This window comes from Sus scrofa, chromosome 15 (assembly GCF_000003025.6).
Source record: "Sus scrofa isolate TJ Tabasco breed Duroc chromosome 15, Sscrofa11.1, whole genome shotgun sequence".
Taxonomy (NCBI): Eukaryota; Metazoa; Chordata; class Mammalia; order Artiodactyla; family Suidae; genus Sus; species Sus scrofa.
This window is the reverse complement of record NC_010457.5, coordinates 34312712-34331343: the sequence shown is the minus strand read 5'-3', so window position 1 is coordinate 34331343 and position 18632 is coordinate 34312712. Positions and strand designations below refer to the sequence as shown.

General features: G+C 43.0%; 1 protein-coding gene across 3 annotated transcripts in view; it reads right to left on the bottom strand.

The window, feature by feature from the left end:
• LOC106506202 overlaps window positions 1-18632 on the bottom strand; it is a 335514-nt gene that overhangs the window by 30244 nt on the left and 286638 nt on the right. For all 3 annotated transcript variants that reach the window (XM_021075827.1, XM_021075828.1, XM_021075829.1), the window contains exons 4-5: window positions 13980-14138; window positions 5162-5235 (exon numbers count right to left, since the gene is read on the bottom strand). In XM_021075827.1, coding sequence (XP_020931486.1) covers window positions 5162-5235; window positions 13980-14138 — 233 coding nt within the window. The remainder of the gene's footprint in view (window positions 1-5161; window positions 5236-13979; window positions 14139-18632) is intronic.

Here is an 18632-nt window from a genome sequence, read left to right as displayed (position 1 = left end):
AATGATGGAGTTTTTTTCCTTTCTATGTTTGCTACATTCCTCATCTTATTTAGCTTGAACTTATCTGAGCTGGGCTTCTGCTACTGACACCTGATGATCTTATGTCCCCAGCGCAGGAACAGGACTTCTGCAATTCCTATTCAGGGAAAGACTAGACTAGAATTAGATGTCTACTTCCTTCCTTCCTCTCTACTTAAAGTCCACAGAATGTGGTGAAAAAGACATTCTTATTTGGCTGAAGCTCAGGATACCTTCCCTCTCAAGGAATAAAATCACCATGTAAAAAGACAGTGACAATGTCCCAGGGGAAAGGTAAGGTAATGGGAATATATAACTCTGTTTCCCCTCAGTGTGGTTCTTTCTTGAGCTTAGCTGACCCTTGAGTTAGGAACTGTTTGTATCCACTAGCAGTCAGAGTCCGTATTTGGCAAATCTAAAACAAACCAAAAAACCTCAAAATGTCAAAGGGAAAAAGGAATGTCTTTTCTACCTGACTTGATTTGGGATCAAGATTGACACAAGGGACCTTTGGATAGACTGAAACTCAGAACCCATGTGGCTTGCAGCAGGACAGAGACTCACAGTGTTGGAGAAGAAAACAAAGAGCCTCTGGTAAAGAGGCCACAGGGTGAAGCACTTGGATTGCCCTGGGAACCGGGTAAAGCACCTATCTTTTAAGACAGAAAAGCAGAGGCAGTGACATTTGGGTTACGGAGGAAAGTATCACATAAAAAAATTAGATAAAAACCCAGCTCGCATGGAAGACAAGAGAGAATTGAAATCCTTCTCAGAAGCCCCACTGCATCCAAGGAGACCTGGGGTCTTCTGCAGAGTCCCTAGAGCTCCTGAGAACACAGCCTGGAAAACATTCATCTCACCCAAAAACCTAATTGGAAAAAAAAATTTTTTAAACTGCAAAATGTTAGTTTTGGAGAAGTTAAGTGAATAGCAAAGCGTACAACTACATTTGATCTAATGAAATAACTGCATCTCATGGCTACTACCTGTCAGTCAGCTCCGTCTGAGTTTTAGTCTAAACTCCTACAGATCATTTTGCTTCTAGTTCATCGAGTATGCAGGAAAATGTCAAGCCCATCAAAAGAAGCTCTGAAGCTCAGATATGAGCAGGACTGTCTACAAAACCTGAAGATACAGATTATGGAACACCTTGGCACAGTGAAAACCAGTCATTCTTAATCGGAGCGGCATTTTCTAGCCATCAATGTTGGCGACTGCCTGGCAGTTCAGTGCCCTTTCATTTCTGGGTCCAGAGGCCCTTAATGTCTGCTGAAATGCCTGTTCAGAACATCGTAAGTTTCACTGACTCATTACAAAGAATCCCAGTGGTTTTCTGTATAATCAGTTTCATAAACTCATCTTACTTTTAGGAAGCTGTGCAGCAAGCTGCTCCCTGCCCTGGACTCCCGCAGAATGACGGTCATAATTCTAGGAGAGCCTCTACCAGCCTCCGTGAAATTAATCTACTTATCTGCTTCTCACTCCAATTTAGACTATGTTTTCTGAGAACAGCAACATTTTATTTATTTGTGTTCTTTTTCCATTTCCATACTTGGTGCTTGTTGCTGGGTTGATACTGTATAGTCAAAACCTAGCTCATTTCTCCAAATAAAGAAAAAATTATATGTATGCATTTAAAACATGCATTTTTTTGCCTTTTTTTTTTCCTTTTTAGGGCCATACCCAAAACATATGGAAGTTCCCAGGCTAGGGGTCAAATATGAGCTGCAGCTGCCAACCTAGACCACAGCCACAGCAACACAGGATCTGGGCCGCATCTACGACCCACAACACAGCTCATGGCAATGCTGGATCTCTGACCCACTGAGCAAGACCAGGGATCGAACCCGCATCCTCATGGATACTAGTAGGATTCATTTCCACTGTGCCACAAGAGGAACATGCATTATGTATGTGTATGTGTGTGTATATATATATATACACACACACACGCACACACACACACTCACACACACACACACATACACACATATATATATATACATGTATTTTTTAGAGGCAAAAATACATTATATTATTATTGCTATCAGTTACCAGTATACTGTTATGCGTTATAATGAGGTGACCACTTCAAGGCCCGAATATTGAAATTTGAAGAGGCTGACAAGCCATTGCCTAATACCATTCAATTACTGAACCCACCCAATACATACTAATTTCTGCTCTGCAATACATTTGGCACATATTTTTTAAGAACACTGTCTGAGGAGGCTTGATCTGGGTCTGGGGTTTAGGAATCTGGTGAAGAGCCTGTCGGGGGAACACAGCAAAGCCAGGGCATCTGTGTCTGCCCTACAGAGCCCAGCCTGGCCCAGAAACTACCTGACATTGGGATGAAGCAGAATTTCCACCAAAGCTTTGTTGGGGAGGATTTGTTAGGGCAGAAATCAGTGGGCTCTGCCTCCTCACACCATCCTGAGGTCCTGGATGGTAAATCCAGAGGTGAATACTGACCGAGGGTGGTTTTAACCATGGAAATGGCTGCTTCTTCTGAGCCCTGTGAGAACACGATAGTCTAGTGAGGTTGTACAGGCAGTCAGCAGATGACTGAGTGCCCTTTCTTCCGTAACAGACTTACCTAAGATGCAGGGCGGATTTTCTCAAGAACACATTTCAGCCTTCCCCTTCTGGATCAGCCTCTCTCAGTTATATTTTTGAGAATAAAAATAGGATGTAAAACCCTCAATTATCTGAGCTTGTTGGCTGTCTAAAGTCTTTACGTGGCTCATGCCCGGGGTGACAGGGACCAACTGGACACACGTTTCCTTAGACGCCACCAAAACTCAGAGTCCTCATCATGGCTCAGCAGTAATGAACCTGACTAGCATCCATGAGGACTTGGGTTCAATCCCTGTCCTAGCTCAGTGGGTTGAGGATCCAGTGTTGCCATGAGCTATGGTTTAGTTCACAGACATGGCTTAGATTTTGCATGGCTGAGGCTGTGGTGTAGGGTGGCAGCTATAGCTCCAATTTGACTCCTAGTCTAAGAATCTCCATATGCTGCAGGAGTGGCCCTAAAAAGCAGGAAAAAAAAAAAGCCACCATAATTTAATGAGCCCAGCTGATCACTGTGAATAGCATCACCCATTCATTTTCTAATCTGATTTGTTCAAGTACGAATATTTTTAAAAGAATAGCGCGTACGCACGTGCGTGCATGCACACACACACACACCACACACACAGAGAAAACAATTTATTCACAGATATTTAGGCATACGCATCACACACATTTTTCTGGTCTTAGTGGTCCTTCCAAAGCCTCTCTGAAGTAAACTGCTTAGTCCTGATTCTAGTAACAGGGTGGGAGGTGGTGGAGAAAACTCACTGTCCCTATATCCTCAGGACACTTTCTTCCCAGTTTCACTTCCAAACTCTCCTAAACACAATCACTGCAGTTATGCAAGAAAATGTAGTACCTGCTTCTCCATTAGCAGAAACCTAACTTTGAACACGCTGTGAAATGCAGAAATATTTCTCTTTGCCAAAAATACAAAGGATCATATCTGGTCTTTAACTGAGGCCTGGAGTTCCCATCATGGTTCAGTGGATAGAAATCTGACTAGCATTCATAAAGACTCGGGTTCAACCCCTGGTCTTGCTCAGTGGGGTAAGGATCTGGTGTTGCCATGTAGCAGACATGGCTCAGATCTGGATCTGCCATTGCTGTGGCTGTGGTGTAGGCCAGCAGCTCCTATTCAACCCCTAGCCTGGGAATCTCCATATGTCATGGGTACAGCCCTACAAAAAAATTACCAGGCTAATCATGTAACAGCCCACAATCTGCAAGTAAATTCATAAAATACAACAGATACAATAAACTGAAATCGAGAAAGTTTAAAGACAACCCCAGAGATCCCTAATTCCTCAGCTACATGTCCATGAACATGTCAGAGGCTCCCGTGCATAAGCCTTTGTAATCAGAATTGGGGTTGCTGCCTGGCTTCTGTTTATCAGACAAAAGTCAATCCCAGACAAACCAACCCACCTCCAAATGTTTCTTCCTGATTCTCTTCCTTTGCTGTGACAGAACCTTCTCTTTTCAGTTAGACTTTATGGATCCAGGAAAGACACAGGGGGGAGTGACATACTTCTGTGCGCAACCCTTTCTGATGTACCCCCCTCCCCAGGGTGGCTCAGAACAAGACTTCCTCACCAGAAGGCTAGGGATCCGTGGTCCACTAGTTATGTCAAACAAATGTAAAATGTTTGTGCACCGCCCACACAGCTACATAGTGAGAGCACTGCTGTGGGGACTGGGACATGGTCCTGGCACTGTGCCATCCATCACCTCAAAAATGAAGCACAAGGGGGCTTTGTCATATATATGTGAATGTGCCCGCGAACAGAACCCTAACAAATACAAAATGACATAGCTTGTCCCATCTCGGAGAGTACTTCATATCTTCATTCATTTTTAAATATTATAGAGACCATTTCATAAAAGAAACACACAGATCAATCATCTTACATTAGCACACTTGTAATCATAATCATGAAAGAGTATTGTGTTCCTTTGTTTGTGAAACAGGTTACAGGACTGTCCCCAGAGTCACCCAGCAGAATACACACAGGATGCCAGCAAAGACGTTATAAGAGCAATTGTGAAAGAAGAGAAAAAAACTACAAATTCACTTATATGTTAAAATTAATAATTTCATACTAATCTTAATGCAATGTATTCCAACAATAAGTAAAAAGAGTTTAACAAGGGTCAAGGGTAGACAAATACTTAGACATATTTTGATTTCAAAAGTAAATCCAAGGAAACATAAAATTTTAGCAGCAAAGAGGCAACCATTAAAACTAGAGAGTGAAATCTGGCTTGTTGCATAGTGTGGTTATAGACTAGTCACTGGGAAAAATAAGGTGGGGTAAAAATATCCCTGCTGTACAGTTGGGTATACAAACAAAAACAGCATGAAAATAAGAACATGTAGATAAATGTGTTTACAAACAACCCTAAATTAGGGGCAGCCCAAGGGCTAGGTTCTCACACATTTTCTCCTCGCTCATGTACCGACCCTTAGTCACTAGGTATTTTCATCAAATCACATGACTTCTGATTGTCTATACCTGGTGCTTCTAGCTCCCTGAACTACTGAATCCAGTAGGACACTCACCCTGCGCAGGTGTTTCACAGACAGCCCATCCCCAGACTGCAGCCCTCTGCTTCCCTGCAGATTTCTTGCTGTCCCTAAAACACAGGAAACAATGCGATAAAGTCCACGAATGCATGGAAAAGGCAACCTCCCTTTTTCCTTGACCTGCGTGGGATCATGATGCCAGATTCTGAAGATAGTCAGGAGCAACCTTTTTTTTTTTTTTTTAGGAGTGTGTTTTCTTTTATTTTCAGGAAAACATAATCAAATTAATATATCTCTCCAAACCTGCACCCGCATAATCTTTTTAAACGGAGTACATGACTCTCCATCTCCCGAGTTGCTCAGCAAAACCCACATCTTCACTTGCTCCTTCCTCCACCCACATCATCCTCTCATCTAAACTGAGGCTCTGCCTCCAACTCTGTCCCCTGCAGCTGTGACCACCTGCCCTCCACGCTGGTTCCCCAGAGGCGGCCAGGGCACTGCTTTGCAGCCTAACTCCCATCCATCATCCCCTGTTCAAAACTCTCCTATGACTTTTCATCTTGTTTCAAGTAGCATTTGAGGTTCTTTCCCTGACTTTGAAGGTTTCACGTCACTGGCCCTGACCACCCCTTCAAACCACTGTCTACCATTCTTCACTTGGAGCAGTCCTGGCTTCTTGATTTTCTTCGGAAACTCAGAGTTGAGCCTCCCCCCTCTCCTTCTTGACACACTTTCTGTCCCATCCACCCCCAGTGCCTTCCCCTCAATAATCACATAGTGGATTCACTTCACTCAAGGCTTTGCTCCAATGTAGTGTCACCAAAGAGCACCCCCTGATGGCACAGCTCCAGACTATCTGCTTTCAGCTTCTGCTAATAAAGTGAAATCACAGATCATCAATTGGTTCTAGCCCCAAAAGGAGCTTTTGGTCTGAATAGCTGGAGTTAATTCTTAATTGATGATCAGAATTATCATAATTAAAAAAGATGTTTTCATTTTCTTTTCCTGATTTCACAATTTTAAAGGCAATTTAAGCTGTGAGCCAAAGTGATGTTTGCTCCTGGATTTGAGGATGTGCATATGCATTTGGGAACAAACAGAAATTATTAAATCCTCATGCTGTGGAAGTAATTAGATAAATAAGGGAGTTGAAGCTAAACTCTTCCATCTGCTACATGATTGCTTTTTGTGCTAGTGGGTTTAGGTAGGCTCCAGTAAAGCATGCTCATTCTTTATTCTGGTCCTTTCCTCCTAAAAACTCTAAAAATATAACATCTCAGCAATGGTATGAATCATGTGTTCTTGCCAGCAGCACCTAGTACAGTCTGTGTGATGGCACAGGGGACAGCGTAGGGTGACACTGGAGCCTCATTTACTGATCCAGGTGCTTGGGAATGGGTCACTATCTACATCACCTGCATAACTGAATCTGGGCCTTTTTGGTAGCAACTTTGTAAAATTCTTTTTAAAAAATCAATTTCAGATTGGATTGTGGCGAAAATGCATTCTCTACTTCCATGTCTGCTCTCCAAGAACACCCTGCGGAGCCATGAAGGAGCTCTTGGGTTTTTCTTAAGCTCTGGTGGGTATGAGGGAGGCTCTATAAGTGGTCCACCCCCTTCCAGATAGCTGTCCATGTTTGACCAGGCTCTGGAAAGAAAGACTTTATTTTTAGAATTTAGCACGGCTGCTAGCAGGTAGACATTATTTTAATTTTTTAAATGAACTAAACTATTATTCATATTATTATGAATTCAATTATTTAAATTAAATTAAATTATTACCTAGAAAGAACTCACCTCCATGTGTAGCATATATTTATAATATATAATATATAATATGTGTATATTAATTAAAAAGTATATATAAAACATATATATGTATGGGTTACACCAAAAGTCTTAATTCATATAAAATTCTAAGGCTATTGGCTTCTGCCTTTGGAGTGACACAAATACTGTCCGTGAGTATGGGTGCATGGCCTTCAGTTTTAAAACAGATATACACACACACACACACACACACACACACACACACAAAACACGTTTTTTGTACTAACTGTCCTTGGGAAATGAGAAAGTTTAGAGAAAACTGACTTTTGCTAAATGGAATACAATTACATTTTATGAATAATGATAACATACTTTTTATCATGAAAATATCTAGTAGGTAATATCTATTATTCAAATAATTTACCAACAAAGCACTATTTAAATCCTCATGCTGTGGAAGTAATTAGATAAATAAGGGATTAATACGTTTGGAGGCTGTTTTCAAGTTGCTAGGGTTCAGGAGGACAGTGGAAATCACCTAACCCAGTGATACACAATTTGTTACCAAAGAATAACAATAGTTATTACCTAAAAATCGTTCTTAATTACAAATCAAAAGCAAATTTTTTAAAAGAATTTTGTTCCCAACCAAGGTATATGTATAGCCTTTAAAACTCCATATGCCTTGGACCACTCCACCCTCTCCCACACTCTCCCAGCTGACAGTGGCATTCTTCTCACAGAGCCTCTCCCAGGACCCACATTCAAAAAGCACACTCGGGGAGACCCTGATTTCCTCTGCTTGTGATCCCTTTACAATAGCATTTCAGTATAAAGTATCTATTATATTTGTGTATACATTTATATTATATACATTTATATGTATTTATACTGCTATAAACATAGACACATAACTGCTCTAACTTACTGTTTTCTTTAGGACAAGCAACAATGAGAACAATAGGGTTATACTCAATAATCTTACCTCCTTAGAAAATATCTAGTATAATACTTTTGAACTATTTCTACCTTAACTCACAATTTAAAATTGTATACATAGTTTACAAAGACTTGTCAACATTGTTCATCTTACATTGTCAACAATGTAATTTCAGAGAAAGAATGTCATAACTTACATAGTTACTGATTTTAAGAATAGATTTCTAAAGTAAAACACAGTTAATGAGCAGAAACTTTGGGGGAAAAGCAAAACTAAACTTTGCTTACTCGAAAAGTGCTTAGCATTAGAATTTAATCTCAAAGTCTTCCACTAAACCAAATAAAAATCAAGCTTTCATTGAAAGAATATGGTTACATTTACGGCACATCCATGTCAAATATACTAGAGACGACTTGGGCACAAAAACTACCATGGCCATGTCCCCAGTGAGAGCATCTCGGGAGCAGCACCACAGGGACGTGTGGAGGCTGGGAGCATTGTCAGGATGCTGAGTCCATTCACACCTGCAGGAGGTGTGTCATTACGAGGTACCTGTCATTCTTACCTAACAGGAAACAAACACTATACTTGTTTAACTCCATGTGAACTCAGCCTAAATCTTAGGGATTCTGTGACATCAGGTGACAATAGATCAATAAGGCTTGGCCTGGAAGCCTGTGCAGGTGTGTTGTGTGGTAACAATACCTGCTCAGACAGTTTCAAATAAAATTCCATTCCTCATGGGTAAGTCCCTTTTCCTATGCCATTGAGTCTCATTTTATTCTTCAAAACAAAAACATTTAGTGCTAATGAAAGTTAGCCTACTTAGCATTCTTTTTTTTTTTTTTTTTTTTTTTGTCCTTTTGCTATTTCTTTGGGCCGCTCCCGCAGCATATGGAGGTTTCCAGGCTAGGGGTTGAATTGGAGCTATAGCCACTGGCCTACACCCGAGCCACAGCAACTCGGGATCCGAGCCGTGTCTGCAACCTACACCACAGCTCACAGCAACGCTGAATCGTTAACCCACTGAGCAAGGCCAGGGACAGAACCCGCAACCTCATGGTTCCTAGTCGGATTCGTTAACCACTGCGCCATGACGGGAACTCCGACTTAGCATTCTTAAATAAATTGTGTGACATTTCAAAGTCAACAAAATCCATTCCAAAGCTTAAAATAGTAAATGAATGAGTACCCACTGGGGTTGTTTCTGAACTGACCATGCAATGACAAGAGGGAGACTCTTAAACCAAATATCACATCTCCTTTCTCTGACCTCTCAAGATTCCATGATACTGTTCCAGAAGGACATGACTCCATCGGGACTTTTCCTCCTTTTTCTCCTTAGCGTGTATACCTCACCTCATTCAGCAAGCATAATGTGGGCTTCCAGATGGAAAAAGAAAAGTATATGTTTGATCTCCTTGAGTAGAAAAGCCTGTAATTTTAAATTATTTTCTTTATTTTTGTTGACAGGCTTCTCCTTTGGTAACCTAACGTTATTAGGGCATAGATCTCCTCAGTAGGGATGATCTCTTCTTTTTTTTTTTTTGCTGAGACAAATAGGAAATTTATTCTATACTTTATCCCATTTTGTATGGCTTTCATCTTTACTATTTAGTATTATCTATTACATTTCAATTTTTCTTTAAAAATTAGCATTATATTAAAATTGTGTATATTATGCAACTAAAACTTATTAAGAAGAAAGCCTTATATACCATTAAATATTTTATATAGCATAATAAAAAGAATAACTTAACTGGTAAGAATAACAAAAATAATACACCCTCTGAAAGTAAGTAAAATATAAAATGCATAAGTTGGTTAAAAAACAGTGTAACTATATAAATATGTCCTCACAATTTGTTCCATCTCATTGATTCTTCAATAAAGGCATTATACCATTCTAGGTGATGTGATAAACAAGACATTATAGACTTTACATTGTACCATGGATAGAAATGGTTATTAATAATACACTTGTAGAACTATATAATTTAATTGTACAGTTGCATTATTTAATTATAATTATCATAAATTCTTTGATGGAGAGGAAATCAGAATCAGTTCTAAGAAGACTTCATCATTCTAAGAATGATATCAAATGACCCCCTTCATGGTGGATTATGCACTTGTTTACTGTGAGATATGTTTCTTCTCCAGAGATTCCTTGTTTGTGTATCAATTGTAGATTTCTGGTTTGTAGTTATTGTGAAGTTTTGATATGAGTCTATATGTATATAAAATTGTTTTAACTTGTTGGTTTCTTAATTGCAAGTTCATCTCCAGTGTCCTGCATTTGTACCTACCTCTTCTCATGATTTATGATTTTGGTGGTATAATTGTGCATGGATGATTTCATATCGTTACTGTATATATACCTTTACTGGTGAGCCTTGTCGTTTGTGGAATTTTTGTTTCCTATTGCTGTCTTGTCTTTTCTGCCTAGAGAAGTTCCTTTATTTGTTGTAAGGCTGGTTTAGTGTTGCTGAATTCTCTTAGCTTTTGCTTATCTGTGAAGGTTTTGATTTCTCCTTCAAATCTGAATGAGAGCCTTGTTAGGTAGAGCAATCTTGGTTGGAGGTTTTTTCCTTTCATCATGTGAAGTATATCATGCCACTCCCTCTGGCCTGAAGAGTTTCTGCTGAAAAATCTGCCGATAACCTTGTTGGGGTTCTCTTGTGTGTTACTTGTTTCTTTTCCCTAGCTGCTTTCAAGATTTTCTCTTTGTCTTTAATTTTGGTCAGTTTGATTAATATGTGTCTTGGGGTATCCCTCCTTGGGTTTATTTTATATGGTAGTCGTTGGGCTTCCTGGATTTGAGTGAGTGGTTCCTTTCCTGTGTTAAGGAAGTTTTTGGCTATTATCTCTTGGAATATTTTTTCTGTCTCCTTCTCTCTCTCTTCTCTTTCTGGCACCCCTATAATACGGTTGTTGGTGCGTTTAACATTGTCCCAGAGTTCTCTGAGACTCTCTTCATTTGTTTTCAATCTTTTTTCTCTTTTCTGTTCGGCATCCGTAATTTCCACTAACCTGTCCTTCACCTCGCTTATTCGTTCTTCTGCCTCCTGTATTCTGCTGTTGGCTGCTTCTAGTGAATGTTTTGTTTCCGTTACTGTATTTTGCATCTCTTCTTGTTTAAGTTTTATATCTTGTATCTCTTTGGTCAGTGTTTCCTGTAAGTTATCCATCTTTGCCTCCAGTTTATTTCCAATGCCTTGCATCATCTTCAGCATCCACAATCTAAAGTCTTTTTCCTGGAGTTCCCGTCGTGGCACAGTGGTTAACGAATCCGACTAGGAACCATGAGGTTGTGGGTTCAATCCCTGCCCTTGCTCAGTGGGTTAACGATCCGGCATTGCCGTGAGCTGTGGTGTAGGTTGCAGACGCGGCTCGGATCCAGCATTGCTGTGGCTCTGGCATAGGCCGGTGGCCACAGCTCCAATTCGACCCCTAGCCTGGGAACCTCCATATGCCATGGGAGTGGCCCAAAGAAATAGCAAAAAGACAAAAAAATAAATAAATAAAATAAAGTCTTTTTCCTGGAGGCTAAGAATCTCCTCATCACTTAGCTGATTTTCTGGGGTTTTTCCTTTCTCCCTCATCTGAGTTATAGTTCTCTGTCTTTTCATTTTTATAGGTTTTTGGTGTGGTGACATTTTACAGATAATAGGGTTGTAGACACTCTTATTTCTGGTGTCTGCCCCCCTTGTGGGCGAAGTCTGTATCGGGGCTTGCTGTAGGCTTCCTGATGGGAGGAGCTGATGCCTGCCCACTGGTAGGTGGAGCTGATTCTAATCCTTCTGTTGGGTGGGACTTAGTCTCTGGGTGGGATTAGAGGCAGCTGTGTTCCTGAGGGGTCTTTAGGTAGCCTGTTTACTGAGGGGCAGGGCTGTGATCCCACCTGGATTGTTGTTTGCCCTGGGGCTTCTCAGGGCTGACTGACGGGTGGGGCCAGATTTTCCCAAAATGGCCACCTCCAGAGAAAGGCTGCTGCTGAATATTCCTGAGAGCTTTGCCTTCAATGTCCTTCCCTCACAACAAGCCACATTCTCCCCTGTTTTCCCAGGGTGTCCTCCAAGAACTGCAGTCAGGTTTGACCCAGATTCCCTTGGAGACTTTGCTTTGCCCTGGGACCCAGTGCACATGAAAGTCTGTGTGTCCTTTTTAAGAATGGGGTCTCTGTTTCCCCCAGTCCTGTGGAGCTCCTGCACACAAGCCCCACTGGCCTTCAATGCCAGATGCTCCAGGGGCTCTTTCTCCCAGTGCCAGATCTCTGCATGTGAGGGTTTGATGTGGAGCCCAGAACTCTCACTCCTGCAGGTGAGTCTCTCTCTGTGAACCAGTTAGTTTTCAGTCTGTGGAGCTTCCCACCTGGGAGGTATGGGGTTGTTTATATCACAATATCGCCCCTCCTGCCTCTTGATGGGGCCTCCTCTTTTTCTTCTGGAGTAGGGTATCATTTTTAAGGTTTCCAGTCCACTTGGGTGGGGACTGCTCAGCTTTTAGTTGTGAATTTTGTTTTTAGGAGAGAAGTTGAGCTCCAGTCCTTCTATTCTGCCATCTTAATCCTCTCTTAGGCATGATCTTAAAGGGTTATGTAACCATTAGTAAATGTTTAACCTTATAAGGTCTTTGATTTTGTGCAATCACCTTGTGTCTGAAACAACAGAAACACAGTCAATGCACTGGGCACTTCTGATCCCCTATCTAATAACTTCAGCCCAAGCCTTCTTCCTTGCCTTTGAAAAGGCCTCTCTGAGGTAGAGCCTGGAGGTGAAAGAAAAGGTTTCTAATGGTTTCCTTGCATCCAGAACATGGAAATTCCATCCAGTCTTAGGCAATGTCAGTGAGGTAATGGGTGTTGTAAAGCTTCTGGGAAAGGTCTCAACCCATGTCCCTTTGAGTTGCCTAGAGCTGCTGCAGCCGAGTTTCAGCAGACTTGAGCCATCTCACAGACACAGGAGCAAGAGTACTGACTGGCTATGATGGAGGGCCCAAGGCACAAAACTCCTTCAGTGCCGGGATGTTGTCCAGAAGCTGCTAAACCAACCACAACATAACCTTGTCTCCTTCTGCCCAAAAGGATTCCATTTAATGCTGGCTATCCCCGAGAGGATCAGGTACAGGTGTCCTGCTTTCAGAGATGACACCCCGATCTAACAAGGAAGGTAGCTGAGGCATTGTGTGTAGGGGCTCAGCCCAGGCACGTCATAGCTGTGACACTGCACACATAGTAAATTCTTGGTAAATCTTAGCTATCACTATTGGAATGAGGGAATTAGAAGGAGATGTGAAGAGGAATGAGTTTTATAGGGAGGAAAGAACTGATAGATTATGAAAGGAAATAATGAGAGGGAGAGGATGAAAGGAAGGAAGGACGAAGGGAATTTAAAAAAGCATAGAAGTTACCAACTTTGGGAAAGAGTCAAATGAAAGAAAGTCAGTCAGTATGTGAAGTACTGCAGTAGAAACAGCACCTTTAAGGTCGGTCACTTAGTGTCTAATGCGTCCTTACTGAATTCTAGCCAGATGGTAGGTTACCATAAAGGCTGTTAGAATTCTTGTTGGTGGAATGAGTGGTATTGTGAATGCTGATTCCAGCTAACATATCGATTCCATGGTCATCAGGCCAGAGCCCTTGTCACACCTGCTGGGTCTAGAGGTCCAGTGGCCTGTAGTCCTTTTTTGTCACCTCACAGACAACTGGCTGCTGGCACTGACTCCAACACTTCCTGGCTTTGCTTCCAGACAAGGTGCTGGCCACGTTTCCCAGGACGCAGGGTGGGCCCTCCCCCAAGCACAGAACAGATTCTGGGACTTTTTCTCCTGTCTGTGTCACACCCCCCATCAACACCTCCCCCTCTTGTCTTTCTAGTATATTTAATATGTCAGGAGCATCTCCAGGGATGGCCTGGATTCTGGATTCTGTGTGTAGGGAGGAGACTTTCAGGACATACATTTCAGTACTTAGGTATAGCGGATGTGTGACAATTTCTGGCCATACCCTGTCACTTTGTCAAGGATACCTGGGAGGGGAACTGGGGCCTTGTGGAGCTGTTTACTCCTGGCTACCCCTGCACAGGAACACCCCCGGCCAAAGTTGTACTAATGGAAAGGGATGCCGAAGAAACGTTACCTCAGGTCAGGGCTGCTCCATGTCCCCTCTTGCTCTGGACAACTGCCCTCACCTGCCGTGCACCTGGGTGGCTGTGAGCCATGGGGAGCTTCAGTGAGGCATCCTCTCCCCTGTACTTCCTTTCTCACTCCTCCTCTACTCGCTCCTGTTCTCTTCCCTCTGTGATAAAGGGAAACGGGAAAACATGGTAATAATAAGCCACACTGTCAGAGGAGGCTGCATTGTTCTTCTTTCTCTTGCGCTAATAAGATGCCTGCCCAGGCAGAAAGTTGAAAGCAGAGCTCCCTCTGAGATCTCTATCTGGAGGCTGCAAGCCTACATCGCAGACTCTCGTTAATTAGGAGATGATTCACCTGCATCATTTCCACACAAAGGAAAGAAGCAGCCTCTGTGTACTGGGAGAAGAATGCTCCTTTGAACCTATGGGACTGGTGCCCTTCGGTGAGCACACCTGGGGCTAGTGGTCAAGGAAATGCACAGTACTTCCAAGACCCGAGGTGAGGGTTTTCCCACACCTGGAATTCTGCAGTGCCAGCGTGGGATCATGCTGTAATTTAACTCAATTCTAACCCTACCTTCTTGGAGGTGGCATCTGACCCTACAGGATAAGGCCTCAGTCCCATAAGACAGCACCCCCCAATCCCTTCAGAGGCTGGTTACAAATCCAGGCTGTCACCTGAGCTTCTGACAGGTCTGCTTAGGCAGGAGGGGTGCCCATGACCCTTCCTGAAGTTTGATTCATTTTGCTAGAGCTGCTCACAGAGCTCAGAAGCGCTTTACTTACTAGATCATCAGTTTATCATAAAAGAATATAACTCGGAAGGCCCCATGGAAGAAATGGGCAGGATACAGGGAACGGACCCGGAGCTCACAGCCCATGTTCCACCCCCTCTGAGTGGTCACTGACCCACAAATCCTCTGGACTCCATCCTCATGGGTCGTGGAGACCCCATTACACAGGTTTGACTGATGAAGTCACTGGCCGTTGGTGAACGATCCAAGCTCCAGTCCCTCTCTGTCCTCCCCAGAGTTCAGGACATGAGGCTAAAAGTTCAAACCTCTGAGCACAACGCTGGCTCCCTGGCCACCAGCCCCATCCTTCAGGGTTTTCCAAAAGCCACCTCATCAATATAAGCCCAGGTGTGGCTGAAGGGGGCTTGTTAGGTATTACTGAGGGCCATCTTCTGTTGTTATCACCTGGGAAACCCAGAGGTTTTAGGAGCTTTGTGCCAGAAGTGGGGGGAAGACCAAATACATAGTTTATTCTGAATTACAACATCACATGGAGGATCAACTTGCAGGAGAGGTGATGGGGTCTTTCTGGCGGGAAGGGCACTTCTCCTCTGGTTCAAAATGGGAGAATGCCCAGCACCAGGATGGAGCCCTCACCCTGAGGGCGGGGATCTACGTGGGGACCCCCAGGTGGGAGGTCCTGAATCAGCACCAGGGATGCATGTTCTGAGGACAGTGGCTGAGAATGAGCACAGATTTGGGGGCGGTGTCCATGGAAGGGGACAACGTGCCCAGGTGTCAAAGAGGAAATTGATGGTGGTCATAGTCCTCAGTTCACTCTGCCTGGTTTTGGAACAGCTGGAATCTTTGCATAGGTCGCCACTATGTCTGCTGCGGGGGCGGGGCAGCAGGGTCTGACTTTTGTACACTGCTGAGTTTGTCACTTCCTTTTCCTCCAACTCTGTGAGCCCCTTTCTCTCCCGTGTTCATCTGCTGTGAGGCAATGGTCATTCTTACTTCCCCAACTGTGGTTTGACCTGGTTCTTGCCTACAGATGTGATAAGGTTGACTTGGCTTCCCTTCAGGCTCTCCCAGTCACCTGGACCCCTGCTCCTCCATCTCAGAGGGGCCAAGCCCCGTGGTCTCATCTGCAGGACCCGACACAAGGGTGGCCCACCAAAGATAGGCAATAAATACTGGTTCCCTGGATGAATTACTGTTCTTTGTGGAGCTGTCGGTTCTTTGGGGGCTTCAAATGCATGATAATAAAATTTAGCTTCATGGTATTTCTGGTGCCTTAAACAGCTGTTGAGTAAATTAAGATCTGAGTTAGCATTTATCTCATAGAATGTTTTTTAAAAGAAGATATATTAATGAGATGCCTTACCCAAATGTCATCCCATTAAGGCACCATTTTCAAAATGTCAGACATACATCAACATGATCTCTACAGTATTTAATTTTGAGTTCATCTCTTTTACCTTAAGATAAAATTTGAATTTCTTCTAGAAGATATTGCAAAAAAATCAAAATCAAATATGGATGATTCACTCATTTTATTCAAGTGGACATATCTCCAAGATACACTGTCATCCTTAAAATTAGAGCAAACATCCTTTGCAGCATACACAGCCAATTCTTCTCATCTGTTCTTCTCATCTGTTAAAAATGCTAAAGCTTGGCAGTTTCACTAGCTGGTTTTAATGTGCTTATGAATAGATCAAAATTAAGTGGAAATGATTTTAGGGCATTCTAAGCTGATAGCATAAGTTAAATTCATTTGAAGAATAATGATACGTCATAGATAAACCACACAGAATATTATTTAAATTGATAGGCACATTTAATGTTTTATTTCAGCATTTTTGGTTTAGATTCAGTATGGAAATGCAAATATTAATCGAAAGAATGTTGGGGAACTGGAGTATTTTTCTACATACTAAGGTAAGCAATCACAAAGGGAAAATGCTGAATAAAAGCCACAAGACTTTTTTTTTTTTTTTTTAAAGAAATGTGAAAACTGAACATGAAGGTGCTTTTCTTCGAAGTCCCATGTGGAATATGCTTACTTGCATTTAGGCATTTGTCGGATTTAACATTTGTCTTTTAAAGCCTCAAGTTCCCAGCTTAATTATTATTTAAACTATGTGAACTGGAGTAGCACTAGCTTTTACAAAACAAAAAAGGAACATCCAAATATTTTTCAAGATTAGTGTTCATATTGCACGTGGTGGTGAGATATGTAAAATTTGCACCTAATCGTCAAAATAAAAAAGGTGATTCCTGACCTCTAGAAGTCTCCCTGGCAGAAGAGTTAAGTTTTATCCAAAGGACAGAAGCAGGAAATTACAATCTACACAAACACTTCGAGGAAGAGCACCAGAACACAACAGGCCCCACCCAGTCAGCCTGAAACCCCTCCCACTTGGGACCTGCCCTTAGCCTCAGCCCCTCTTTCCTCTGCCCATGCCCACACCACCCGTTCTCCTGCCTCCTGTGGCTCTTCCATGCACTGATGACAGAACGTCTACATCAGTTTGTACAGTTCTTCTCCACTTTTCGGTGCAGAATCTTATGTACAAAGATGCTTTTGTCTATTCACCAAATCCCTGTCACCAGAGGCAGCACGTGGCACCCTTAGACATTCCAGACACAGCTTTGGAATGAGGGTGCAAAAGAGTGTGTGGATGTGGCAAAAATTCTCGGTAATTAAGTATTTGGAATTTTTAAAAGATGGAGGTTTTCTCCTTCTGTTTCACCATTGCTGTCTCACTGTGATTATGAATATGCACAAAATAGCCCATCTACTTAAATAGCACAAGCATGGTCTTCAGCAGTACCCATGGGAGGACAGGGGAGCATGCGCTCAAACCCCTTCAGAGTCAAACCAAGCACCACACCCCTGAGGAGGCCGCTTGAATGTAAACAGTACCTCTCACAATCCATGGTGGGCACAGAGCAGCCAAATAAATCTCAGGGCTCCCACAGAGGGGAGAATGTGGGCCTGTGGGAGAGGGAGGTGGCGGGGAGGCCTGGTAGAGAAGAGAGGGAAAGGATGGGGTCCTAACCAAGCTGTCAGAGGTCACCTCCCTTTTATCTTAATTTATTATTTAAAAATTTTTTTTAATTTTATTTTTTTGGTCTTTTTGTCTTTTTAGGGCTGTCCCGGAGGCATATGGAGGTTCCTAGGTTAGGGGTCCAACTGGAGCTGCGCTCCCTGCCTATGCCACAGCCACAGCAGCATGGGATCCAAGCCCTGTCTGTGATCTACACCATAGCTCAAGGCAACTCCAAATCCTTAAGCCATTGAGTGAGACCAGGGATCCAATCCGCATCCTCATAGATGCTAGTCGGGTTCTCTAACTGCTGAGCCACTATGGGAACTTCTACTATTATTATTTTTTTTCCCTAATCACTGGTGTCAACCTCCGCACCTCATCCCTGATAATGCATGCAATACCCCTCCTGCTTCTTTCACATTGTTACATGTGCACTTAAATGAGGGAGGCAAAAACCACAGGGTAAATTTAAGGACACCGCCCCCCACATTCCTCAAACAGACAACATGCCCTCCACAGGCAGAAAGGAAATTCCTCCCCCACCCCCGCACAGGGTGGTGGAACACTCCCTGACTTATGCACTTGCATTACGGAGTCACTTCCAAACGTGTCCACCTCAGCCTGTGAGTCCTTCCTCCTCTGTCTACTCACTGAGAACTTTCTGGGGGTTGGGGCAAGATAAATGGCCATGCTGCACAGAGAATACTTTCTGTTCTGTAAGCCTGGCTAGCACAGTGTCCATCCCCCAGGACAGGGCAAACATGCCTCTCGTGTGTTTCTGAGGCATCTCAGGAGCAAAGAGCAGGGAGAGGAGGGCGGCTATGGTGGGACCCACTCTGGGGCACATGGAGGAGCTCAGAGC